This window comes from Carlito syrichta, unplaced genomic scaffold, assembly GCF_000164805.1.
Source record: "Carlito syrichta isolate Samal-C Ts95f unplaced genomic scaffold, Tarsius_syrichta-2.0.1 Scaffold254042, whole genome shotgun sequence".
In the NCBI taxonomy this organism is placed as follows: Eukaryota; Metazoa; Chordata; class Mammalia; order Primates; family Tarsiidae; genus Carlito; species Carlito syrichta.
In genome coordinates, this window is record NW_007198138.1 from 334,083 (window position 1) to 362,025 (window position 27,943).

The 27,943-nt window shown below is 37.6% G+C and overlaps 1 protein-coding gene across 4 annotated transcripts in view; it reads right to left on the bottom strand.

The window, feature by feature from the left end:
* Positions 1-27,943, bottom strand: part of CDADC1 (cytidine and dCMP deaminase domain containing 1) — a 50,389-nt gene that overhangs the window by 13,052 nt on the left and 9,394 nt on the right. For 3 of the 4 annotated variants that reach the window (XM_008052035.1, XM_021709543.1, XM_008052037.2), the window contains exons 3-8: positions 26,824-26,898; positions 23,036-23,213; positions 12,823-13,392; positions 6,991-7,040; positions 4,388-4,557; positions 1,276-1,465 (exon numbers count right to left, since the gene is read on the bottom strand). In XM_008052035.1, coding sequence (XP_008050226.1) covers positions 1,276-1,465; positions 4,388-4,557; positions 6,991-7,040; positions 12,823-13,392; positions 23,036-23,213; positions 26,824-26,898 — 1,233 coding nt within the window. The remainder of the gene's footprint in view (positions 1-1,275; positions 1,466-4,387; positions 4,558-6,990; positions 7,041-12,822; positions 13,393-23,035; positions 23,214-26,823; positions 26,899-27,943) is intronic. The other variant, XM_021709544.1, reaches the window with a different exon arrangement.

Here is a 27,943-nt window from a genome sequence, read left to right on the forward strand (position 1 = left end):
TCAGTAAAGCATCCTGCCTCAGAATGACTTTCCTATCATCCTTCATGTGTCATTCCAAGGTTTTTTTCACGAGTCACACACAATTTTTCCTGTCTTTGGGAATTTTTTTTTTTTTTTTTTTGAGTTGGTGTCTCACTCCGTCACCCAGATTAGAGTGCAGTGGCCGCTCCTGGCCAACGCCACCTTGACCTGCTGGGCTCCAGTGATCCTTCCGCCTCAGCCTTTCAAGTAGCTGGAACCACAGGCGCATGCTACCACACCCGGCTAATTTTTTGATTTATTGTAGAGATGAGGTCTCACCAAGTTGCCCAAGCGGGTCTCAAACCCGCGGGCTCAGGTAATCCACTCACTATTTTCACCTCTATCCACTACGCCAAACCAGAAAAGAGGGCTGGTAGGGGTGATGGGCGGAGAAAACATTTTATTTTATCAGCCACCAGATGGCACCAAAGGACCCACTGGCTTAAGATACATAAAATCAACAAGGTACAGTCCTATATAGAGATGTAAATTCATAAGGCAGGGATCCTTAGCTGAACATTTGTAGTGAGCTAAATGCTTGCACAGAAAAATAAACTCAATGATAGTAATTTGTTGAAAGTTTTTAAAAGGGGGAGAATCACCTACATATGAGGGAGGACCCCAAAAGACCCAGGATTTATTTATTAAGAAATTATGTATTTATTCTTACATGTTTAAACTTCAGTCACCTTCAAAATACTCTCCGTTTGATGCATTACAACTATTGAGAAGCCTTTTCTACTCCTCAAAACAGTTTTTGAACTCAATTTGGATGCCCCTTAGTGCTTCTGCCATTTCTTGTTTCACCTTTTCCACATTGACAGAACATTTCCCTTTAAGACCTTTTTTCATCCAGGGAAACAAACAAACAAAAAAGTCACTTGGGGCGAGATAGGGCGAATAGGGAGGGTGAGGCATAGAGGTCATGCCATTTTTGGTCAAAAACTGCTGAACACTCAGTGCGGGGTGGGCATGTGAGCTTGTAGATCACACTTCAAGAAATGAGCAAACATGTTTAAAGAATCTCCCAAAAAGAAAACTCACTGATGCGAAATGCAGCCTCTCATAACAGTGCTAGTTGGTACACTGATGCCAGTGGTTCCTAGAACACTCACCTAGCGGGGGAAGCCTACACTACAAGAGGCCTGCCCTCCAAAAGATAATTCTGGGTTTTTTGGGTCCCCCCTCCGTATGCTGCAGGGTACCTAACAACATAATAAAAAGTACACCTTAAACAAATGTGTATTTACTTACGGTAAATTTGCTAACACCCTCAAGTTCCCCAAACCTCATGTAAGAGATGTCTGCCTTCTTTCTTCCAACATCTACGTCTCCTGCATAGATTTGTTTTATGCCTGCACCTTTAATTAAAGGTACACACTCATCACATGGGCACTTTGTCACAAAAATCATGCTTCTTTCTTCTGGTTTTATTTCTTGACACCTACAAAAAAAATTATAAAATATCAGGAAGGTAGCTCCTGAAAGAGTTATTTTATTATTATTATTAAAATTAGATTTGGAGCCTCACTCCGTCACCCAGGCTGGAGTGCAGTGGCATGCTCATGGCTACCACAGCCTTCATCTGCTGGGCTCAGACAATCCTTCCATCTCATCCTTCCAAGTAGCTGGAACCACAGGTGCATACCCACCATGCCTGGCTAATTTTTTTGATTTATTGTAGAGTTGAAGTCTTGCCAAGTTGTCCAGGTTGGTCTCAAACCCTGGGGCCCAGGCAATCCTCTCGTCTTCACCTCTCAAAGTGCGGTGATGACAGGCATAAGCAACCATGCCTGGTTAAGTTATTTTTTAGAGAAATATTTAAACATTAAGATTGAGTTTGCTGAATTAGTGAATGTAAGCCCATAAAAATATTAAAATGCAACCTGGAAATAGTAATAATAATATTATCTTTTTGAGTTGGAGTCTCACTCCATAGCCCAGGATGAAGTGCAGTGGTAGTGGCATGCTCACGGCCACCCCAGCATCGACCTGATGGGCTCAGGTGATCCTTCTACCTCAGCCTTCCTAATAGTCGGAACTACAGGCACATGCTACCACGCCTGGGTAATGTTTTGATTTATTGTAGAGATAGGTCTTGCCAAGTTGCCCAGACTGTTCTCAAACCTGTGGGCTCAGGCAATCCCCTCACCTCGGCCTCCCAAAGTGCTGGGATTAAAGGCTTGAGCCACTGCGCCCAGGTGAAAACAATTATTATAACTAAAAATCATTTATCATCTAAGATGTTCAGTATAAGATTACAAGAGTAAATGAAAACAGAAAAACAGAGATCAAAAAGAGAGAGAATGAGAGAGAGAGAGAGAGAGAGAGAGAGAGAGAGAGGGAACAATGCTTTCTGATTAGATGTTAACTCATCATGGTAGTCAAAAGACATAGCCCTATCTTGTACCTAATGAATGCTCAATAAATGCTTCCTAAATGAATACATTAATATTAAAATTCTGGTTTGAGTTCTAGATCCATTACCTCTTGCCTTTCATAGAATAATTTTATTTAAGAAGGTTCAATTTGACATATTCACACCTCCATACAAAATGAAGCAAGTAAATCTGTACTGAAGAGGGTGGAAAATAATAGAGGACATTTCTGGTGAAATTTTGCATGCTGGGGGTAGTTTAGGACTAAGGACATCTCTCATCTGAGGCTATAAGGACTGACTTCCCAGTTCTGTGGTTTGCACCAATTTTGGTTAGCTGTCTTCAATTCTGCCACCACCAGTCTTCCATAGCCTTCTCCCTAGCAGTGACTTTCATTTCTGTTCACCTGGACAAGGAAAACAGAATCCTATGCATCTAATCAGTTCAAACAATACACTTGCTACCCATACAGTCTATCGAGTGTGGCCGGGTCAATGCCGTTCCATTTCCCTACTGCCAACACAACACAGCCTGAACTCAGAGTCCTCTCCTGTCCAGTCCCTGTCTATCCTGTGAGCTGCATTTCCTGCATATCCACATTTCAGCCGTTAATAACTGGAATATTCATGTTCCTGAACACACACTGCATTTTCTTACTTCTAGAAAATTGCTTATCCTAAAAGCAAGAATTGTCTTCTCTTCAAGGGAGCAACTCCAATTGCCACAGTTCTAGCAACTTTACAGTTCAGCTTCAAACACCAGTTCAGCTTTAAACACAGTTCAGCTTTACAGTTCTTTACAGTTCAGCTTCAAACACCAGTTCTTCACAAAGCTTTCCCCTCTTGTTGGTAGCAGCCCATGAATGTCCACAGCTCATGTGTTTGCCTCTCCCTCAGAATGGATGCAGTCTTGCTTCATCTACTGCATTAGAAGCTCTTCCAGGACAGGAGTCATGTCTTGTTCAGCTGTTCAATTCCCTAACCTCATCCCTTCAATGCTAAGCACCGAGAAATATTTGTAGAAATGATCTAAATTAACATGAGAAGGAGGTGATGCCAGTTATAATCTCAAACAAAAGCTCTTTTAAAGCAATTTAGTTCATAATAAAGTCGATATACAGTCCTGCATTGCTTAACGATGACACATTCCAAGAAATGTGTTGATAGGTGGTTTCAGCATTGTGTGAACATCACTGTGAGTATACTTACACAAGCCTAGGTGGCACAGCCTACCACATACCTAGGCTACACACCTGTACAGCATGTAACTGCACTGAATGCTGTAGGCAACTGTAATATGATGGGAAGTACTTGTGGATCTAAACATAGAAAAGAGAATGTGTTGCTGTACAACGTTACAATGGCTATATCACTAGGTGATCGGAAGTTTTCAACTTCCTTATAATCTTATGGAAGCACTATCATATATGTGGTCCATCACTGACTGAAACTTCATTAAGCAGTGTGTGACTGTATTCATAAATATGAACATATGTGTTCCAGACTTAGAAAACAAAGAAGATCTTTATTTTATTTATTAAATAAAATTAGTTAAATTAATTTATTTAGAGATGGGGGTCTTGCTATGTTAGCCAGGATGGTCTTGAACTCCTGGCCTCAAGCAATCCTCCTGCCTTGGCCTCCCAAAGTGCTGGGATTATAGGCATTAGCCAGCTTGCCTGGCCCAAAGGAAAACTTAACATAAAAAATATGAAATGCTGAGCAAGACCCTAAAAGACAAACTTCAAGTACTTTCATATTGGAGAGAGCAAAGGAACAAAAAAAAAAGACTTCCTCAATAAATTGGTTACCTGGAGAGTCTATGACAATGACTTCAGGTCTGGCAGTAAAGACTAAGCTTTACCTAAGTTCTACTTTGAAAATTTCTTGGAGTTTGAAAAAGAAAATAAATTACAACAAAAGGAGAGCTAATTTCAACTAACCCTTGCTACATTTTAAAGAAAAGTACACTAAAAAAGAATGTCATACCTAAATGTCAAGGCATTCTGCTCCGCATGTATGATGTACCTGAATTTCCTTATTTCTCTGTCTTTCTGCTTGTCATCCATATGTGGGAAATCAGCATATTCAGAGCCAACAGGAAATGCATTATAACCACATCCTATGAAGTACATTGCACCTGTTCCATCACAACTTCTCTATGAAAGTGAGCAAACAGACAACAGTGAGTTTCAACATGCTGAGAAGGTACTCTACAGTGTATTTTTAAAGCTTGCTATCATACTTTGGATAATAAGTATTTATTCAATTTTCTGCGACAAACTGAGCCATCAAAAAAATACAATATCAGATCCTCTTGCTGCATTGTGGTCTTGTCAAAGCTAAATTTCCAGAAGGCTGATCACCCCTATAGCCTATCATCTGAAGGCAGTCCTTTCAGAAATTAATTAAATACTATCTTGTTTAACTCACAAATTGTTTCACTTGATTTAGACATTCTCTCCAAACAGATTAAAAGATACTGGAGAGCGGAAACCATGCTTTATACTTCCTTTCTATCCCTTAAAGTACCATATGTTAGAGTATTACATGCATAGCAGCTGCCCAATAAGTGACTGCTCATTTCTTATATGCTCTGCGCTGTGCCACTGGTTAACAAGTTAGACATTTAAAGAATAACTTTGAAGTTTCTATTGTTGGGCTAAAAATATGCTATTGTGATTTAGCTGGGAAATTAAACATGTACTTTTCTTTCATCTTCAATATTTATTGAGCCTCTACTGTATGTGTAGTTTATCATAGGATTTTTTACTTCAATGACTCTTATTTCTCTTGGTCAATGACATATTAGTTGTTAATATGAATGCATTACCAATCATGTGAATGAAATGAAATATTTTATCAAAGTGTTTAAAATAGCTTAGATTATGCTATAAGCCTCATTAAATTTTACTATATTCTAACTACTCAAGTGATAGTATCAACAGACTCATTACTGTAGCAGTCTAACAAAAATCATGTTACAGTGAGCTGACAGAAGCCTGCACACAAATATGATCTTATTAATAGATCTTGAGCATTTGTTAAATGTCAAACATCATGCTGAGTTTTAGATGCATTATTTCATTTGATCAATTCTTGAAAAAACCTAAAGAGACAATATACAGATAAGGAAACTGAGGCCAAGAGAGATTAAATAATTTGCCCAGGGTCACAAAGCTAGCAAGTAACACAGCTAGAAGTGAAGCCCACGTCGCTTGACTCCACTTCACCACGCTGCCTGCCTACTCTAGAGATAACTGGAAATGGAAATTCCCCACAAAGTAAAGATGTTAAGTCCACAGGCTGCTGAGCACTCTCATAAACACAAATGAGAGTTCCAGCTGCAGGCCAGACCTGTGCTGGGTGCTGGGAACACAGCTGTCAACAAGCCAGAGATTCCCTGCCCTCGTGGACTCCATAATCTGGGGAGGGTAAGGGACTGGACACAGAATTTAACTGTGATGAGTGTCACATATAAGTTGTACAGAATGCTATGGAAATTTCTGGCAGAGGAGCCTATTCTACTCAGAGGAGTTAATGGTTGGAGTAGAGATAAGTAGAGTATAGGCCCACTTTTTTTTCACTTAGTAACATGACTCCTAGAAAATTTTAAATTATGTATGTGGCTTGCCTCTCATTTCTACTGGTTAGTGCTGTGCTAGGGCATGCCACTGTCTAAAGGATAAACTGGCCATATGCAGGGGTTCATACCTAAAATCACAGCATTTTGTGAGGCCGAGGCGGGAGGGTTGCTTGAACCTAGGAGTTGGAGACCAGCCTGGGCAACATAGCGACACCTCATCTCTACAAAAAATGATTAGCTGAGTGTGGTGTGCGTGCCTGTAGTCCCAGCTACTTAAGATGCTGAGGTGGAAGGATCACTTGAGCCCAGGAGGTCAAGGCTGTGGTGATTGTGCCACTGCACTCCAGCTTGGGCAACAGAGTGAGATTCTGACTCAAAATAATAATAATAATAATAAAGGATAAACCTAAAGCTGTTTATGTGGGGTACAGAGTTTTATGTGGTCTAGGCCAATCTGTCGCTCACTCCTCACAGGGGTCTGGACTCCAACATGCCACATCACCTGCATCTTCCAACATTCTCTGTCTCACCCTCACCCTTGCATGTTATCCTCCTGGTCCTACCAGCTTTTCTGTCTGATGAACTCTAGTTCTTTGGGATGAATCGCATGTTTCCAACACCAGGAATATTTCACTCATTTCTCCAAGCGGGGTAAACGTTCCTCCTCTGTGTTCTCATGGTATCAGCTATAATTAAACTCATATTAGTCTCGTTTTTATTTGTCTCTATCAGAAGACTATGAAGCCATAAAATGTGATCCTGAAGTCCCTACAGTTTGCTGTGGCACAGTACCTACCCTGTAGAGGGTGTTTATTAATGTTTGCTAAATGAATGCATCTATCTAGAAAATTGCTGAGGAAATGAGCAAATGTTTCTAGAACTTAGTTAATGTACCATTACAAAAAAGATTAATTTCCATGGGCCAATAAAATGTGATGCACTGAAGACTGAACTATGTTTAAGCAAAATTCAGGTTAAATATTTAAGGAGTTATTTTCATACTTACGGATTTCCCTTCTGCCCAAATCACGGCTCCAACTCCTGTTTTATGATCCTCTGAAAGATACATGGCATTTAACTCAGTAAAAATCAATGATCTGATAGTTTCAGAAATATACTTTTCCAAAAATAATAAGAACCTTTATTGAAACATACTTCATAAATATAGCAGCTATCCTTGACATCTTCACTAATTGCAGAAAAGAATTAAAATACATACTTTTAAGTATGGGATACAGAAACTAGGTACCAAATAACTAGACAAGGTCAATACTAATCCAGTCACAAATGATGTATTATGTGGAGGCCGGTAAAATGGCAGTGCCCACAGTCAGGTCCCTTCAAAGTTGTAAGCAAAACTGGGTGTAACTTCACTGAGTCAGTTTCTAAATGACTACATTTAGTCATGGTGTAGGTGAAATTGAATAAAGGTTTCTGAACTAATGGATTTAGTGTAATGACTGTTCACAACCATCACATTTATCTTCTCCCAGCATTTTTTTTACACTATAATCATGGAAAATACATTTTATGGACATGTTCTCGCTAAGAAGAAAGTTCAAACTCTAATATACACCACAAACAAATCTTTATGGACCTTCCCATCTATCTGTCTATTGCTAGAAGCTACATGAAGAGGATTTTGATCTAAGCAAAATGTTGTCCTTTCTCTGCCCTTCAGTTTACCCCGAGGGAAAAGAGAATACAAGTAGTAACATCATACCCATTTCTAAATCAAGAGGCAGAAGTTATAAACAAATATAAGATTATAATGTTTCTGCAGAACCAAAACCTTTGCAACAAGTGAAGTTATACTTCTTAAAACCAATAATCTGTAACAGAAAATAAAAAACCAAAATATAACTTCTACATATTAGGGATATACTTTTTCCTTATACACAATGTTGAGTTTCAAATTTCTAGACAAATATATACTAATTACGAAAACTATAGTACTTACCAAAATCTTAATAAGAGACTAATGCAGTTAAGTAGGCACATTTACACAGAGAAAATAACAACTATCTATGAACTCACCTAGGACATTTTTACACTGGGGAGGATTAGAGTAAAACTCTGGCTTCACCCTACAATTTCTTAAAACTTAATCATTCCAATGATAACATAAATACCTACTTTTCCAAAAAAAGTACAAAGAAAATTTGTACCATAATTGCAATAAAAACTAGGATGCCTTACAAATAAGTTAACTTTAAAAAATTATGATACTGTAATAAAATTTTCCATCTCAGTTCAAGCAAGCTTAGATTTGCAAAATTATGCCACAAAACATCTGTATAATTTATGATATGCACTTGTTGTCCATGATCTCATTTTTACTCTAATAAGTAAAGCAGCTAATTTCCATTTCCAGGTAACAAAACAGTGACAGAAATTAAGTGACTAAAGCTTAGCCCTCCAGACCCAACCTGCTTCCCTTTCCTCCCGCTCCCCTCTCCCTTTTGGCATTAAGAATTGCTTAATCAAAGAGTCTCACTTATCGAGCACCTCATATGTGCCAAGTTCTGTGAGCATTCAGTGGGGAGGGAAACAGTTGCATCCTCTTGTGACTTACAGTTGGATGACAGAGGAGCACAGTGACAAGGACACAATGCATATGTGCTGTGCTGTGATGGGAGTGAACATGCTGAGGGTGGAGAGCACGGCCAGCTGACTTCTATAGTGCGGAGGGGAAGGGATTTTGGTGTAAACAAAATATGGTGCCTTGCTAGACCTTGAGAGTTCAATATGCGGAGGCAAGAATATAAATCAATGGCTTTATGCTCATTTCTAAGGCAAGTGCCAGAAATTATAAACATAAGATATTTTTGCCTGCAAAACCAAAATATTTACTGTAATAAAGTTTTACTTAATTGCTGCATACATCTAAAGTGAAAAATGAAAACACATAGAAATTCTTATTAGGGGTCAACTTTTCCTGTCATCAACGCTAAGTAGTTTTCTTTTTTCTTTATTTCTTGTATTTATTTATTTATTATTTTTATATTTTGAGCTGGGGCCTCACTGTCACCTAGGCTGAAGTGCAGTGGCACAATCACTCTTTACCACAGCCTCAACTTCCTGGGCTCAAGCGATCCTTCCACCTCAGCCTCCTGAGTAGCTGGAAGTAGAGGCATGTGTCATCACACCCAGCTAACTTTTTGATTTTTTGTAGAGATGGAGTTTTACTGTGTTGTCCAGGCTGGTCTCAAACTCCTGGGCTCAACTGATCTCTCTACCTCAGCCTCCCAAAGTGCTGGGATTACAGGCATGAGCCACCTCACCCAACCAACACTAAGTATTTTCCATGTTATGCATTTTAGTCCCAGAAGCCACTTTTTGTTTCAGTCTGGGAACAGAATAAACCTTGTCAGAAGGGGAAAAAAGGTGATTTTTCCATCAGCTTGCAGTTTTTGCTGCCTAGTTAAGGTTGGTTACACCAAGAGAATATTCTTTACTACCTATGTTTTCAAAGAATAAGTTTTAATCCATGTAATATGGAGTCAATTTCACTCAGCCCCAAGGATGGTGACAAATGAGAAATTTCTCAAAAATCTTTTCATGTCTGTAATTCTTACAGAAATTGCTTCCCATGATCTGGTCAGAGAGTTTTCTCCGTAAAACTTTGAAGGAAAGGTCAACTTATGATCACTGAGCCAAATTCCTGGGGCTCTTTGATCACTGAAAACCAGAGGGGAACTCTTTGTTCTGGAACATAGGCGTGGTTATTTGAGCTCCCAATCCTGTGGTCATATCAATGTTTGTCTGAGGTGCTTCACAGACCACTTGCATCAAAGTTGCTGGATCCTTATTAAAAAGGCAGGCTCTTGGCTTCCGCCGGGATTCAGTTCCTTTGAGGAAGGTGGGAAGGGCTTGGGAATTTGCATTTCTCACAAGCTCCCACCTTGATTCTTAGGCATACTAAAATTGGAAAACTTCTGAGTTATGATTTAATGCAGTTACTTTCTTGGATACTCTAGTCTACTTCATCATTGATACTGTCATCCAGAAGGAAGGCATCATTCTTAGCTTTGGAAAACACAGGACACACAGAGATCAAAACTCGATACTTAAAACAGTTAGCTAGGTTGTGAAGCTCTCCTACTCTTTCTTTCTACAAGCATGTAAATACATTTTGTCACTTTTGCTACCTCCAAGTAGTCTAGAAACATAGTTTTAATGATACCTCTGTGGACCCTCTTTATTCATCATTCAAAAAGCAGTTAAGTCATTGCTTTCATTTTATTACTCTGTTGTCAGACGTTTTAGAATTTATTTTAATTACATGTATATTTTTCAATGAAATATTTTAATGAAATGATCTTCATCTGTTATTGGGGCAAAATGAAGTCTTCAAACCAAACTGAAGCAAGCTTGAGTAATGGGAAGCACGCTATATCATGGGGATAGCCATCTTGCTGGATTGTCAGTGTTAAATGAGATACACATATAAATCACCTATCTCAGTGCCTGACACATGGGAGGTGCTCAATAAATTGTCATTGTAATAATTTATCATCAGTAAAGAATTACAGGTCCAGAATCCCTCACCCCGAAATCCCTTATGTAAAAAAAAAAAAAAAAAAAAAAAAATTTAACAGTTTGGTACACTTATTTCGTGACCGAACTTGACTCAAATTGAATCATTTATAGCTCCTAATTATTCTTAGAGCAAAGAATAACTCTATATGTATTAATTTATTTAATTACAGGTATTGTCCCAATCCCCACTGAGAGTGCTATATAACAATATATGCTCTATATTACCTTGTGAAAATCTGAAAAATTCTGAATTCCTTTCTATATGGCCTCTCAAAGGTTTTTAAGGGATTGTGCACCATTTAACTAGGTTGTAAAAATATTTATGGCTGGACACAGTGGCTCAAACCTGTAATCCTAGCACTTTGGGAGGCTGGGCAAGAGGACTGCTTGAGCCCAGGAGTTTGAGACTAGCTTAGGCAACATAGCAAGTCCTTGTCTCTACAAAAAATAAAAATAAAAAAATTAGCTGGGTATGGTGGTGCACACCTGTAGTCCTAGCTACTTGGGAGGCTGAGGCAGAAGGATCACCTGAGCCCAGGAGGTCAAGGCGGTGATGAGTTTTAATTGTGCTACTGAGCTCCAGCCTGGGTGACTACAACTCAAATATATATATATTTCTTTTAACCATTCAACACACACTGTTTAGTGCTAAGAAAAAATGATTAAGACATGATTTCTTCCCTGAAAGAGTATACAGTGCAGTGTGTGACAGCAGAGTTGCATCCAGCTCAAGATTTAAGTTCTGGGTAAAAAATCATCCACAAGTAACCTTGAAAAACCTTGTCAATTGCTCATCATGGGCTTTATGTATGAAACTCTGCACAATAATAGTAGATGAATTTATAATATAAAATATCACAGTAGAGTAACTAATAAAAATATGTAAATATATCTATACATATCTTTAAACATTGGAATCATAGAAGGTAAGACAAGGTATTCTATGAGAAACAAGAGGTACTGAGATCAAGTAAGAACAGGAGATTCACATCTATTACTCTGAAACAGGCAAGGTTCTGCTGAATTCTAATTAGTGAAGTGGAATTCATGAATTTTAAGCTATACTTGCTCTTCTCATTTGTTTTCTATCTTTTTAAGTAGTTTACAGAAAAATTCTTTACAAAGGTGGACTTGTCAAGGAGACTAATATATAACCCCAATACAAGATAATTACATTAAATCAGATTTTCATACAATACAGTTGTTTGGGGTCATAAAGTTTGTTTCTAGAGAGTCAAATTCTCTAATAGAATTGAGTGACTATTAACCCTCAGGGTTAATATCTGGCAGAACTTTAAAAAAAAAAGGCCTAGACTGCACTTGGTAGGAACTTGATTTAATAGGCCTGGGTGGGGGTTTGAGCATCTGTATTTATAGTAAAAGTTTCAGTGGCGATTCTGATATGCTGCCAGCTGAGAACCTCTATTCTACTGAATTTACTTTGACCTGTGGTCTTTGTTTAGAACATACTGCAGACCAGTGGGATCTGTACAGACGTTTTCTGGAGATTTTCTTTTTCTTCTTCCTTCTTTCTATGGATAATTTAAAAATCCTAAAGATCCTACTACAGTCTGCTCCTCAAACAAATCTTACTCTACTGCTCCCCCGCCTGCATTTCCCTACCTTATTTCAAAGGTGTATTTTAAAAAGTGATGTTTCTACTCTGAAAAATCTTGCATGGAATATACTGCACCATAATTGGATATACAGATGCCATCTTATCACAATAAAGAAACCAAAATAACATTTTCCTTTTCTACATATACAACTTAATACAATAAAGTAAAAATGTTCTCAAGTTGCTGATTGAAGACATACCAGCAATTGGAAGAATCTGTAATAACCAACATTCTTTTGCCTTGATTCTATTCATGATTTTGAATTCATATTTTTAAAGATTTTCTAAAGTTTTTATTAGATACTGAATACATACAAAATATTGAAGTTAACAAAAACGAATGATTTTGGTTCTCTCTTCTCTTTTTTTGTCCTGTCTTTTGTGAGGAGCTTAATGAACAATGAAATCATAAAAGCAAGCAGCAGAAAGAAGGGCCTAGATAATCAGGCCCTGATGTATAAAAGTAGTACTGAATATAAGGCCACAAGGAATCCTGAAACTGCTGGAATAGAGTTGTCTACTCAGTGGTGTCACTAACGTCTCTGTATCATATGAACAGCAAACCTTCAGTATCCAAGAGTAAATGAACTCTACCATACATGAGATGAACACTATGCTTCAGAGACAAATACAACCCAACCATTCAGCCCCAATTTATGAACTATGCATAAAACTCACCAGTTCGATATGCCAATAACCTGGCCTGAACCATGCAGTGCCTTGCAATTTCTTGTGGTAAACTTTGATTGTGAATTTCATTAATCTGTTCTGGATTTCTACAATAAAATCCAAAATGTTTAAAGTTGGGCACACTGGAAGCTACTGTGGCCAAAAGTAGTATAAGGTCTTTCATGTTTTGTCTTAGATTGCTAAAGTATGGATTCTCACACAGGTTCTCCAAACCTATAGTCATCAGTATTTGCTTATGCATTTCTTCATTTGAAACCAAAAATAACATTTCATATTCTTTTATTCTTTCTTGTTTACACTCAGAATAAAAGTCAATGTTAGCATCCGGCACTGTTTTTATAATTTTTTGAATAAAGTCACATTTGTAAGAAGTCTCCTCTACAAACTGGACCATGTAACACACCAAAGGTTGAAGTAAGACACACACATGGGCCCGGCTGTTTGACTTCAGTCTTTCCACTGCTTTGGCATCTAACTTTGCATCTTCAGAACTAGAAGCCTCAGTAAGCAAACTTATTTCTGGATCGGCAGGCCAATATGAAATTCGGTTAACTCCAGCTGAAACACAAAATATGAAAGGTAATTATTGGATACATGCTGAATTTAGGGTTTTCTTGATAAATCCTCCCTATCATTGTGGTAGATTGAGACCCCCAATATAATAAATGTCTATTACCAAGTCACCTATTATAAATCCCAAGGGCAAAAAACAACCACCCATAGGCCAAATACCGTCCATCACCAATTTTTATAGTTTGAGGGTTAAGAATAGGTTTTGCACTTTTAAACAGTTGGACAAATCAAAAGAAGAATATTTCATGATACATGCAATTATAGGAAATTCAAATTTCAGTTTCCATAAGTAAAGTTTTATTGGAACACAGACACACCCACTCATTTATACATCCTTTGGCTGCTTTTGCCTAGCAGAGTTGAGTAGCTCTGACAGATACCATATGACCTGCAAAGCCTAAAATATTTACTATCTTGTCTTAAAAAAAAAAAAGTTAGTTGACCTCTAACACAGCCCGTGGATGGCATCTGTGGAATCACTGATTTTGCTAAATGTGATTCCAAAGCCCAGTGCTGGAATTATATACACAGAGTCCTCTATGGAGCCATGGATGCTTTTAGAAATGGTACAGTCAACAACTGAGACTGCCTAGAGTTTGTATCTGGAATAGATAATTCATCCATGCATTGAAAGTATTTCTATCCTCAAACTCAGAATTCTTCCAAGAAGCCATTCTAGGAAAATATTCCAAATGGAGAGAATAAAGTTCATGCATTATTCAAGTTTAGAGCAGCATTCTTTGAAACAGTAAAAATGTAAAAAAAAAAAAACCCAAAAATCTAGGTGACCAAAATAGGGGAATGGTTAAACAAATTATAGTCCTCTCATAATAAAATATAATAGTTATGAAAATGTCCACAAATAATTTATAACATGGAAAAATTCTTATGTGACATTGGGTGGTGTTGGGAGGCAATATTAACTTTTTTAAGTCCACAAAATTAAGACAAAACAACAAACTAAAAGGAACATTTTTCAATCAATATGACAGAGGAAATGTTAGTTATCTTTAATATACAGAAAAGATTTTAATTTATTAAGAGCACATGTGAATTGACAAGAATAATAAGTTCTAAAAAGAGACAAAAAGATATGAATAGACAATTTGTAAAAGAGAAAACATGGATAACAAACATGAAAAAATATTTTAATTTGTATTTGAGGTTAAATGATGAGATGCCTTATACATAGTTAAGCACACAAATGTTCATCAATTAGTAAATAGTTTACAACAAAGAGACCCCTTTCCTAGTATCTCATGTAATTTCAGTGAGGAGACTTATTGTGTGTGACTATGTCCAGAAGCAAACAGACAGATGGCCCACAGGACAGTCTACCCTTCAAAGTAGTTGAAATAAAAGTCAAGTTAAACAAATGAACATTTCATCTACTCCCTGCCACTCCTGACTCACTATGGCTTGGCTGAAAAGCAATTTTGAAGGCCTCAAAGCTCATATCAGAGTGTGCTTCCTCTGGTTGCATTTCCCCTTCCCTCAGTTCAAGTTCTCATAATCCATTTTCTAACCAGCAGTGATGGTGAGCCTTTCATCTAATCATCTTTGTTGCTCCCAGTAATCCTGACCCAAGGAGAAGAGGGGATGAATACTCTCTAGACAAATGGACTAGTGGCAAAGGTTGCAGCAGAGGTTCTCAATTTTTTGATGTTCAAATCCCTTTAAACCATTATATTAAAAATTACTGAGGACAATAATGAGCTTTTGTTTATGTGGAATATATCTATTGATACTGTATTCAAACATCAAAACAAAATTTTAAATTATTAATTCATTAAAAATAGCAATAAAGAACCTATTACACATTAACATCAATAACATAGCTTTATTTTTAAGCTTGTATTTTCCAAAACATCAATTAGTGAGAGGAATGGCACTGTTTTAAATTTTTTGCAAATATCTTTAATGTTTGGCTTAATAGAAGACAGCTGGATTCTCAAATCTGCTTCTACTTTCAATCTGTTGCAATCTGTTTTCATTGAAGTATATGAAAAATATCTAGTCTCTTACAGATTTGTAGTTGAAGAAGGAATATTTTAATATCCATTTCAAATATTCTTCCTTGACACTACATAAACATTTGACAAGGGATAGTTTCTTAAAGCTTAGTTACAATGAGGAATTTGAAGCCATATTGACAAACTTTATGTACAGTTTTGTTAAAGCCCACTGGTCTCTCTTGCATTGTCTTTTGCCCATATATGATTTTGTAGCATTGGTCATCTGAATTTTGAAAAAAATAAGCCATTGATTTACTAAAAAATCCTATTCATTAATGTCACCACCAATCTCATCAAGAGTCTAAATACTGAGAAGTTTTCAAGCTCATAATGGTGAACACGAGTTTTCCAAAATTCCAATTTTCATTTGAAAGCTTAAATTTTCTCACTGGCAACAAATACTGTCAGTTGTTTTCCTGGTGAAAGGTTCACTACATTTTCAAGAAAATGTCTGCCAAATATCCAATCTAAATAAACTTAGTTTGTCAATTCATGGTGTCCCATGATAAAAGTGGATAATTCAGTTCACAATGCAAACAATCACATGGTTTTTCTTAAGGCAATCTTCATACTTAGGTGTGTAGCAAAAGTGCTTTATGTTCACCTCCTGTTTCCTCACACAGACTATTAAAAAGGATGCAATACAATTAATAATTTTTACTGTTTCATGAAGGACATTCTTATGTAAAACTGGGTTTTTTTTCCTGAGTGCAATAGAGTACAATAACGACCAGTGCAACGTGGTATCATGCCTTGACTCATGATTCAGCAACAGTAGTTTTACTAACCATTATTTTGGTACCATCAATGCGAATGCAGTGTTATGCAAACAGCATTGATCATCAGGAGTTCACAGAGCACATCTCGAGAACCACTGTGCTACAGAATACAGAAATGTTTGCTCTGTAACTGAAGTAATGATAACTGCAACTAATTTGGTTATAGCATGGGGTCCAACAATGCACTCTTCCCAAGATAACCATTTAATATGTAAGCCTAATTTAACATAGCAATTTTGTTTATATACTGGCTTAGCACCAACATAAAAGCATGTCCACTGTATGTCTTTCCTGATTTTTCACACTTCATTAACTCTCTTACCAGAATGAAAAGTCTTAACTCAAACAGTGGTGAGTTAGCTGAACTCCCCTGTTCTTCTCTAATTCTTGGCTTGAGGCTATTAAAAGTACTTTCAGCATAGTTAGCTCAGCACAAAAACTAAAACTATCTTTTATTTATTCTTCTCCCTTGACTCTGGAACAGTCAACAAATGTTTTGGTTCTTTCATTTCTGTTGAAATGTCTGTAAAACTTATAATAGCCTGTAATAGCTTGCTTAATATAAGTAACTGCATTAAAAAAAAAAATACTCCATCTTAGCTGCTTGCTACCCAGATATAACAACAACTCCCCCCCCACTGCGTGTGACTAAAATAAGTTCCTTGTACTCACAGACCCATAGTCCTGTTTCCCATAAACTGTTTCTCCTGACCGTTTGGAAACTCCCTAGCCACAAGTTCCATGTAATTGTATGCTTTGTTAACTAAACTCAAATGCTACGCCTTGCAAAACTCTATTGTTACATTCTCATATTATAAACCTATATTTTGTTAGTGATGTAACCAAGGTACTCCATGACCTAACCAAGGAAACTCCATTGTATAGTAGTCCTTCCATTTTGTCTCCATGTAACTGCCCTAATTGTTCCAGTCACCGGCTGTGCCTGGAACATAAAGTTAATCAAAACTTCCTAACAATCAAAAGTTCCCATTTTGGTTGCTAAGTTGCTAGTTTATGGTTGCTATAGTTGCTAAGCTGTTATGTATCCTTGCAGTTTTTGCCTTTATAAGCCCACCACTTGTTTCACTTGGAGCTGAAAGTCCTTTCGGACAATAGTAGGCTCTTGGTCGCTGGCATAAATAAAGGACTTTTAATTAAATTCTCTGTGTAATGGCAATCTACCTTCTCGCACTCTGGTCATAACACTGTATCAATGCCGCCATCTGAACTGTATTTTACACACGGCCTAATGCAATAGGCTCTAATCTCTCTTTGCTCCAATTCAATAACAATAACAATTCCAATCATGCACAAGCTACTCAAAAGTCTTCAGTGGCTCCACATTACCTATAAATAGGAATTTTCAGGTCAGTTGAACACACGTGATAAAATGAATGTCCAATCTACTTGGTTAACTGGGAAAAGGAGGGAAAAATGTCACTACTACTATTATACCTGTCTTCTCTATTTATTGCTAACTGCAGTTGAGAGATATAATCAAATCACTATCACAGAACCCTACCGGCTTGAAATACTTGTTGCAGGCCAGGAGGCTTCTTTCTTTCTTTCTTTCTTTTTAAGATGTGGGATACAACTCAGGGTTAGATATACACATGTTGATTATGCAGTACCTTAGTTGATGAGATGTGCCCCTCCCTCCCCTAGCAGTTTCCCTCAACTGCCAATCCCACTCCCCCACTCCTAGCAGTTTCCCACTACTGCCAAACCCTTTCTTATAGTATTATGATAATTGTTCAAGGTTCGCTTATAAGTGAGAACATATGGTACTCTGTTCTTCGTTTCTGTGATAGATCACTGAGTATAATCGATTCTAAATCCATCCAAGTTGCTTCAAAGTCCATATGTTTGTCCTTCTTTAAGGCTGCATAATATTCCATTGTGCATATGTACCACTTTTTTTTTTTATGGGCAGCATGGTTGGTTCCATGTTTTTGCTATTGTGAACAGAGCTGCAACAAACATATGTGTGCAGGTATATTTTTTGTAGAATGATTTGAGTTTCTCCAGGTATATTCTCAATAGGGGAATCACTGGGTTATATGGAAGGTCAATTTCTAGTTCTTTCAGAAATCGCCACACTGTCTTCCAAAGAGGTTGCACTAGTTTACATTCCCACCAGCAGTGTAGAAGCGTTCCTTTTTCTCCGCATCCTCGCCAGCATCTGTTGTTGTTTGTTTTATCAACGATGGCCATTCTTACTGGGGTTGGGGGTTTCTCAATGTGGTTTTGATTTGCATTTCTCTGATGATGAGTGAGGCTGAGCACTTTTTCATGTGTCTGTTAGCTGTCCGTATATCTTCTTTTGAGAAGTGTCTATTCATGTCTTTTGACCACTTTTTAACGGGGCTGTTTTTTCCTTTCGGCGTGTTTGAGTTCCTTGTAGATCCTAGATGTTAGGCCTTTGCTAGATATACAGTTGGCAAATATTTTTTCCCATTCTGTGGGCTGTCTTCCTTCTCTCTTGATGGTTTCTTTTGCTTTGCAGACGCTCGTTAGTTTGATGAGGTCCCACTTGTCTATGTTATTTCTTATGGTACAGACACTTAGGGTTCTGATCCGGAATTGGTTGCCAGTTCCAATTTCCAATTTCTTGCATTTTCTAAGATTCTTATAGTTTGAGATTTTACGTTTAGGTCTTTGATTCATTTAGAGTTAATTTTTGTGTATGGTGATAAGTAGGGTTCCTGTTTCAATCTTCTGCATGTGATCAGTCAGTTTTCCCAGCACCATTTACTGAATAGGTTCTTCTCTCCCCACTGGTTGGTGTTGGAGTCTTTGTCAAAGATGAGTTAGTTGAGAAATTGAGGCTTTGCTTCTGGAATCTCTATTCTGTTCCATTGGTCTATATGCCTCTTCTTGTACCAATACCAGGCTGTTTTGATTAATGTAGTCTTATAGTAAAGTTTGAAGTCTGGAAGTGTGATACCTCCTGCTTTGTTTCTTTTGCTAAGGATTGTTTTGGCTCTTTGTGGTCATTTATGTTTCCATCTGAATTTCTGTATTGTCATTTCCAGGTCTGAGAGGAATGATGTTGGTAACTTAATGGGTATTGCATTGAATCCGCAGATTGCCTTTCAAAGGATGGACATTTTAACAATGTTGATTCTTCCTATCCATGAGCATAGAATATTTTAAAATATGGAATACTTCATGAATTTGTATGCCATCCTTGCACAGGGGTCATGCTAATCTTCTCTGTATTGTTCCAATTTTAGTATATGTGCTGCCGAAGCAAGCACCAGGCCAGGAGAATTCTAACTACATGACTCATTTTTTCTAGAAGTTCTATCAGTTATGGTTCAAGGCACTGACCTTGATATGGATCTGATCATCTCTTAAGACTCTGATGTACAAGCTGGGCTCGGTGGCTTAGCCTGTAATCCCGTGCCTTTGGGAGGCTGAGGTGAGTGGATTGCCTGAGCCCGTGAGTTCAAGACCCGCCTGGGCAGCGAGACCTCATCTCTACAATAAATCAAAAAATCAGCCGGGCGTGGTAGTGTATGCCTGTAATTCCGGCTACTTGGAAGGCTGAGGCGGAAGGATCGCCGGAGCCCAGCAGGTCAAGGCTTCGGTGGCCGGAAGCAGCCACTGCATCCAGTCTGGGTGACAGAGTGAGACTCCAACTCAAAAAAAAAAAAAAAAAAGACTCTGATGTACAAAGAAATGCTAGTTAAAACCACATTAAGATACCACCTATCTCCAGCCAGAATGGACATCATCAATAACTCAAAAAACAACAGATGCTGGAGAGAATGCAGGGACAAGGGAACACTTCTACACTGTTGGTGGAAATGTAAGCTAGTATAGTCTCTGTGGAAAATAGTGTGGTGATTCTTAAAATATCTAAAAATTGACCTTCCACATGACCCCACAATTCTGCTACTAGGAATATACCTGGAGGAACTCAAATCATTCTTATGAAAAAGATACCTTCACACACATGTTTACTGCAGCATTATTCACAATAGCAAAAACATAGAACCAACCGTGCTGACCAAAAAGAGAGGTGGATTAGAAAAAGGTGGTACAGATACATGATGGAATATTATGCAGCCATAAAGAAGGACAAACAACTGGGATGGACTTAGAGTCTATAATACTGAGTGATCTATCACAGAAACAAAGAACTGAGTATCACATGTTCTCACTCATAAGAGGACTTTAAACGATTATCATAATATTATAAGAAAAGGGATTGGCAGTAGTTGGAAACTGCTGGGGAGTGGTGGCAGGATTGGCAGTAGTGGGAAACTGCCGGGGGGAAGGGCATACCTCATCAACAACAGTACCTGCATAATGAACATTTGTATACCTAACCCTGAATTGTACCCATCTTCAAAATTAAAAAAATAAAATAAAATAAAAATAGCTCTTCCTCAAAACATGTCTAGAACTCTGTTATATGAGACAGAGTCCAGGGATCATACAGTTTGTTGAAGTACTCCACTAATCTATCTGCCACTACTCTCCAAGAATAATCCTCCACTTCACATATGGATCTTTGTAACCTTACTTCCTACAACTTGATGATTCCACATGTGCTGTTCCCCTGACCAGGAATGTGTTCCTCTTCCTGTACAAAGAGGAGACCCCCAAAATTTGGAATTTATTTATAAAAAATTGTGTATTTATTCTTATGTGTTTAAACTTAGTCACCTTCAAAGTATTCTCTTTGATGCAATACATCTAATGGAGAGGCTTTTTCCACTACTCAAAACAGTTTTTGAACTTGTCAATTTTTATGTCTTTTAGTGCTTCTGCCATTTTTTGTTTCATGATCTCCACATAGCAAAATATTTCCTTTTGAGGAATTTTTTCATTCAAAAAAACAAAATAAAGTTGCTGAGGGCAAGACTGGGTGAATAGGGATGGTGGGGCACAGGGGACATTCTGTTTTTGGTCAAAAACTGATGCACACTCAGCAAGGTGTGGGCAGGCATGCCAGTAAATCATTCATTATGAAATGGGCAAAAGGTTGAAAGAATCTCCAAAAAAAATCACTGAAGCCAAATGCAGCCTCTAATGACACTAGCTGGTACACTGATGCCAATGGGTTCCTAGAACACTTACTTACTTACTTAGTGAGGGAAGCCGGTACTACAAGGGGCCTGCCCTCCAAATGATAATTTCAGTTATGGGGGGAGTTCTCCCTCATACTCTGACCCATCAAGATCTAGCTGAAGACCCAGCCTTTCATCAGGGATCAGTTTCTCCTCTGAAATCATATATCACTTACAGTCTGTATGACTTATTTGGATAATGTATTACAGTAAATTGTTATTTTGGCCCCCAGATAACACTTGAGTGTAATAATTAGGAACCACACTTTTAAAAAAGGTATCACTATGATACCTAAATACATGACACATTTTTTAATTAATTTTTTAAATTTATCTTTTTTATAATCAATATTTTTTATTAGGATATTGTGGGGTACAGTTAAGGGTTAGGTATACAAATATGCTTCATTCAGGCACCCTTGTTGATAAGAGGTGTCTCCCCATGATACATTTTTTTTAATGGAAGAGTGGTCTGCATACTTAACCTGGGTGCACAATAGAATTGTAGGCATAAAGAAGTTTGTTGAATTGCCCAGTGTGGCAGAGATGGATGTTTATACATTAAAAATTTGTGCTCTTCCTTCCAAAGTGTAGAGTAGTCATTGAAAGACAACAGCCAGCCGGGCTCAGTGGCTCAGCCTGTAATCCCGCGCGCTTTGGGAGGCTGAGGTGAGTGGATTGCCAGAGACCGCGGATTCGAGACCCGCCTGGGCAACTTGGCGAGACCTCATCTCTACAATAAATAGGTAAAAAAATCAGTCGGGCGTGGTAGCGCATGCCTGTAATTCCAGCTCCTCAGAAGGCTGAGGCGGAAAGATCGCTGGAGTCCAGCAGGTCGAGGCTGTGGTAGCCGAGTGGCCACTACACTCCAGTCTGGGCGACAGAGTGAGACTCCAACTAAAAAAAAAAAAAAAAAGAAAAGATAGACAATTGCCCAGCCAGGGACTATGGTTTTCATAATAAATGAACAGAAATGACATATGTGACTTCTAGGCCAGGGTTTTTAAGAAGCAGGTACACTCCCTCTGACCTTTCTTTCTGTGTGCCTCTGCATGCAGAGGACTCAAGGCCCTAGAGATAACAATAGTAATAAGACAGAAAATACCTAGGCCCATGAATCAACTACATGAAGAAAAGCCACCTGCTGCTCAGTAACACATGTGCTGGGCTGTTGTATCAATGACAAATATCAGTAATTAAGCCTCTGCAGTTTGACGGTTTATTTGTTATAGCAGCTAACATTAGTCTATTAATACATTAAGGTCATTTATCTGGTTAGTGGACATTGCTAAGACTGGAATCCTTGTTTTCTGACTCTTCCTCTTATACTGTGTAAAACTGTCTTCTGATATATATTCATATATTTTTTATTTTAGTTTTTAGAGACAGGGTCTCATTCTGTTGTCCAGGCTGGAGTACAGTGAAGTGATCATAGCTCACGGTAGCCTCAAACTCCTGAGCTCAAGTGATCTTCCACCTCAGCTTCCTGAGTAGCTGGGGCCACAGGCATGCATCCCCATGCCTGGTAATTTTTTCTTATTTTGTTAGAGACAGGGCAGGGTTTCCCTATGTTCTCAGGCTGGGCCGGAACTCCTGGGCTCAAGTGATTCTCCTGCCTCAGCCTCCTGTGTAGGTGGGATTACAAGCATGAGCTAATGCAACCAGCTTTCAGGTATATTTTACGTTTCTAAATTATCTCTGTGGTATTCAGCAAATTTGTTCCTATTGATTGTTCTCAAATAAATGCACTCACCATTTACAATCATTTTCAAACAAGCAGAACATGGTTTTCTGGAAAAATAAAGATCGCAGTTTTTCAGTCTTGACCCATGTTTAATAAGAGCAATTTGCCCAGCATGTAAATCTTCACTAGAACAATGGAGACCAACAATTTTCATGTTTTTCACCACCACAAGACCAGTTCTCTTCACCTACATTAAGATACAAAATAACGTATTAGTTATAACACCTAATGATTATATCATGGATTATACTTGATGTATTAATAAAATGAAGCTTTGTTTAGTTTTTTATTCAAATAGAGTTTGTACAAAGCACATTTCTCATTTGATCCACAAATATTTCTGAAAGTTTAGTATTGCCTTTAGACCACAAATTTTCTAAACCTAGGCTCTACTAATGAAAATAGTTAAACATGTAATTATCATTAATCTGTTCTAGTGAAAGAGGAATATATTTTAACCTAGTAAAGAGCAAAAACCAGTTCAATTTGACTTGTTTCTTATAGTATCTAGACTAGAACTATTTAGTAAGCTTCTAGATGGTAATACAATTCTGAAAAACTCTTGTCTTGCACATGGGTAAGTAAAGTCCAGAAAGTTTATACGACTTTCTGAAAAACCCACAGATAGTAAAAGGCAGAATTAAAGCAGAGGTCATCTAAAATTCTGAAATATTTTAAATATGATTAAAAGAAAGATTATTAGCACTATGGCAATTCTCAACTAATGTAGTTGGGTCCTACCTACTACAAATAAAAATATAAGTTGTAACAACAAAAAGGGGAAGATGTACCCTTAGGTGTCAGAAAGGAAGAGAGAACTCAATACCAGAGCAGTTAGCTTGAGTGATCTCCACAGTATTCCACAGAGAGAAAATTAGACTGAACCCAATTTAAGTCCTATAGGATGGAGACTGGGTGAGGTTCTAAGGAGTTACAGTGAACTTCTTTGAGTGAAAGTTTTCTGTAACTTTGAACCTAAAGTTCCCAACTTATACAAATACTAATAAAAAAAAGCTGGTGTAACAATATTAATATCTGACAAAACGGACTAAGTTTAAAAAATCAGTTCTATTTAAGGCACAAAATAGCTTATGCTGTTTTCACAACAAGATTCTGAAATCAGGAATGCAATTCTTGAGTTTAGGACTGATTGTTTTGACATGAGGGGAACTTGGATTGAGGTGAGGGTGTCCCTTACTCCTCATCCCCTCCGAAGGGATTTTACCTTGTACTTATCCCCCAATACAACATATCTGAAATCATTTTAATAATCAGATCAAAGCTATATTAACTAAAATAGTCAAGTTTCAGTTTCAGTATTGAGTATAAACATTTCAAGCTATGGAGTTTCATATCTTGTGAAATTCCTAAAAAGAAGTAATAGAGAAGAGTTTATGATTTCCCTTTTAGAGTTAAACAACCATCTTCTAAACTATAAAGATATTTAAAAGGAATATAAAAATCTTTCCTTTATAAGATATATATCTAGGAATACATCTAAAATATAAAAACATTTTAGAGGAAATATTTGACATATATGAAAAATCTACTTGGCTTTTAAAATAAGCTTGAATTTGTAAACACTTTTCCTTCCCCATCCTAAAATGTCTTAAGAGTTTTGTGTTTCTCAATTACAAATTATAAGGTATTATCTGCTTCTGAATACTTCCAGCGAGTTTATTAAAGAAAAAAAAAAAAAGATCACTTTGGAAAAGAACTGATGATGCCTTTTCAAAGGATCTTGATGTTAAACTGAAGCTCATGTGGTTAAACTGAAACAAGGTAACCAGTGGAAATGGTTGCTACTGAATGATTTTAGTTTTGGATTTAGATTTTACAAATATTGGGGGTGCCAGGAAAAAAAATGTATGCACATTCTTTTGGGGGGTGGAGTCTCACTCTGTCACCCAGGTTGGAGTGCAGTGGCATACTCACGGCCACTGCAGCCTCAACCTGCTGGGCTCAGGTGATCCTTCTGCCTCAGCCTTCCAAGTAGCTGCAACTACAAGCACACACCACCATGTCCAGCTAATTTTTTTATTTATTGTAGAGACAAGGTCTCGCCAAGTTGCCCAGGCTGGTTTCGAACCAGTGGGCTCAGGCAATTCTCTCACCTCAGCCTTCCAAAGTACGGGGATTATAAGCGTGAGCTACTGCGCCCAGCCTGTATGCACATTTTTATTAAGAGATGTCTGCTGTAATCAGAAGTGTCTGGACACTGATGGCAACCACTTTTGAGCACCTCTTGTAATTGCAGAAGTCAAATGTGACCTGTATTTATCTTTTGTCATTGGTACATATTATTACAATTTTTATATCATTTTTTCCTTTCTTAAAATATATACATGTTTTTTGGCACTCTCTGTAGTTAAGCAGACAGGAGTAAAGCCAGAAACCATATCCACAAAAGAACTTTTTAAAAAGTATTCTTAATAAGTGAGAAGCAGATTTATCAATCTACTTTTTATTAGAAAAATATTTTAGGCCACATTTATCACTTTTTTGTCTAGAGTTCTTTTTACTTCAGGAAAAAAATATTTTTTTCATTGTGCTTTTAGTTAAGGCCAAAAAATCAAGTTTGAGACAAAGACTTTTCCATCCTAAATTTCATGAAACAAGACAAATAAAAGCCTAAGTTGCATTTCATTTCTGCACTTCTACCTACTGCAACTCCCAGAAGATTGAATCTTTTCAGTGTATCACTGCTCTGGATCTTGATTTTGCTTCACTTCACTAACATTTGGGCAAGTTATATATGTAAACCCAGCCACAAAGTTGTACACTAAAACATGGGCAAAAGAGGACAGTCTGTTTTGTATGTGAACTAGTGCATTTAATTAAATGGTGACTCACTGTTTTTTTTTTTCTCTTTGCTTTTTTATAGTGAAAACATCAAAATATTTTGAGAGAAATTATTTCTATATTCTTGCCGGGCATTTTAGAGACTCACTCTTAGAACTAATCAGAAAATCTCCAGGAAAGTACATCATCAAGGTAACCCTTTTCAAAATAAACATGCTTAAGTCTCTGCTCCACACCCATTGAGTCAGAATCTCTGGAAAACTCAAAAGATTAAAGTTACAAGGAAATACTAGGCAATATTAAAGGAACATCTTTCAGGACTGGGTTTTGATTTTTACCCTACTTACCAACTAATAAGTTAACCTATTACTGTTTCATGAATATTAGCAGAAGACAAGAAATTACTGGGTCAGAAACAAAGGACTTTAATATTCACAGCACAGCAAACAGTATGAACATCATTCATGTATGTAATTGTTTCCTTGTCCTCAAGCTCCATGATGGGTAATGCTGATGGACAGAGATGGTTGCCTGGATACATAGCAGGTTACAAGAAGGGAACATCAGGTTTGGGCTTCCTACTCAGGCACAGTAAACAGTAAACCAATTTGCTCCTTGTGCAGAGGGACACATTACCTCAATCCTCAAGGCTATTCACTGCAAATACAACTCTGAGAAATGGCCCGGGTAAGTAGCATATAGGGTTTACAATATTGGCATAACCAGCAAGATGTGTAGGAGTGTGAGAGAACAAAGGAAGAGTATTTCTCAACACAACTATATGAACTAATATTAGAGGGTGTCATGGGTCAATAAAAACCAAAAATTTTTGAAAGCAAAATTTTGAAGCATACTATAATATAATCCCATCTGTACCTTTGGGAGTAGAAAGGTGGAACTTGAGTATACAAGGAATGTTTATTCTACTTTATACTATTCCTTTTGCTTTTTGTTATTATAAGCATGTATTTTTTAAAGAAATCATAACAATTCACCTGTTTTTTGTCAGTAGATACTCTGATCATCTCTTCATTATCTCCTAAGGGTCCATGCGTCCCCTCTTCATTTTTCTAATAAAAATCATAATAAGGGAAAAGAGGTTTTAGTATTTAAGACATATCACTAATTCAATATTTCCATATTTAAAGGCTGGTTTCCTTGGCTTTGGATCATTGATTTTTTTTTTTTTTCCTTGATGAAACTCTACTGACTTCCCACTTTGCTCAGGATTCAATTCAGACTACTTCACCTAGTAAATAAGGTCTTTATAATCTAGTCCTCAAGTACAGAAGGCTTAGAAATAGTGACCAGAAAATAAAATTCTGTAATTTAAGACCTCAGAATTGACAGTTTTGAGCAATGAAAAAGTCTAAAATGTGACCACAAGTGACTAAAGTGGAATAGAGGTAAATTAATTGTAACTGAGAAGATAAGGAACTATGTGGCAAAGGTACTGGATATAGATTATGGTAGGCAGAAAAATGCTCCCCAAAGACCTCCCTGTCCCAGTCTCTGGAGGTCATGACTATGTTATGTTACATGGTGAGGGGAAACTAAGATCGCAGACGGAAGTGAGGCTGCTAATCATCTACGTTGAGATGGGATTATCCTGCACTACCCAGTAGGTCCAATGTTATTATAAGTCAAGGGTCATTATGAGTGAAAGAGGGAGGTGGGAGAGTCAGTGATGCAACATGAGAAAGGCTCAACTGGCCATTGCTGGCTTTGAAGATGGAAGGGGCCCATAAGCCAAGGAATGCAGGCAGTCTCTAAAAAATAAGGAAGTAAGTTTTTCCCTAGAGCCCTCAGAAGGAACTTGGCACTGCCAACACTTTGATTTTAGCCCAGTGAGGCTCATTGCAGACTTCTGGCCTATAGAACAGTATGAAAATAAATTTATGTTGTTTTAACATACCCATTTTGTGGTAGTTTGTAAAAGCAGCAATAGAAAAGTAATATAGGATGATCCTAAGTCTCCTTTAGTTTTTTGTTTTTTTGAGTTGGAGTCTCACTCTGTCGTCCAGACTGGAGTGCACCACAGCCTCGACCTGCTGGGCTCCAGTGATCCTTCCGCCTCAGCCTTCCAAGTAGCTGGAACTACAGGCGTGCGCTACC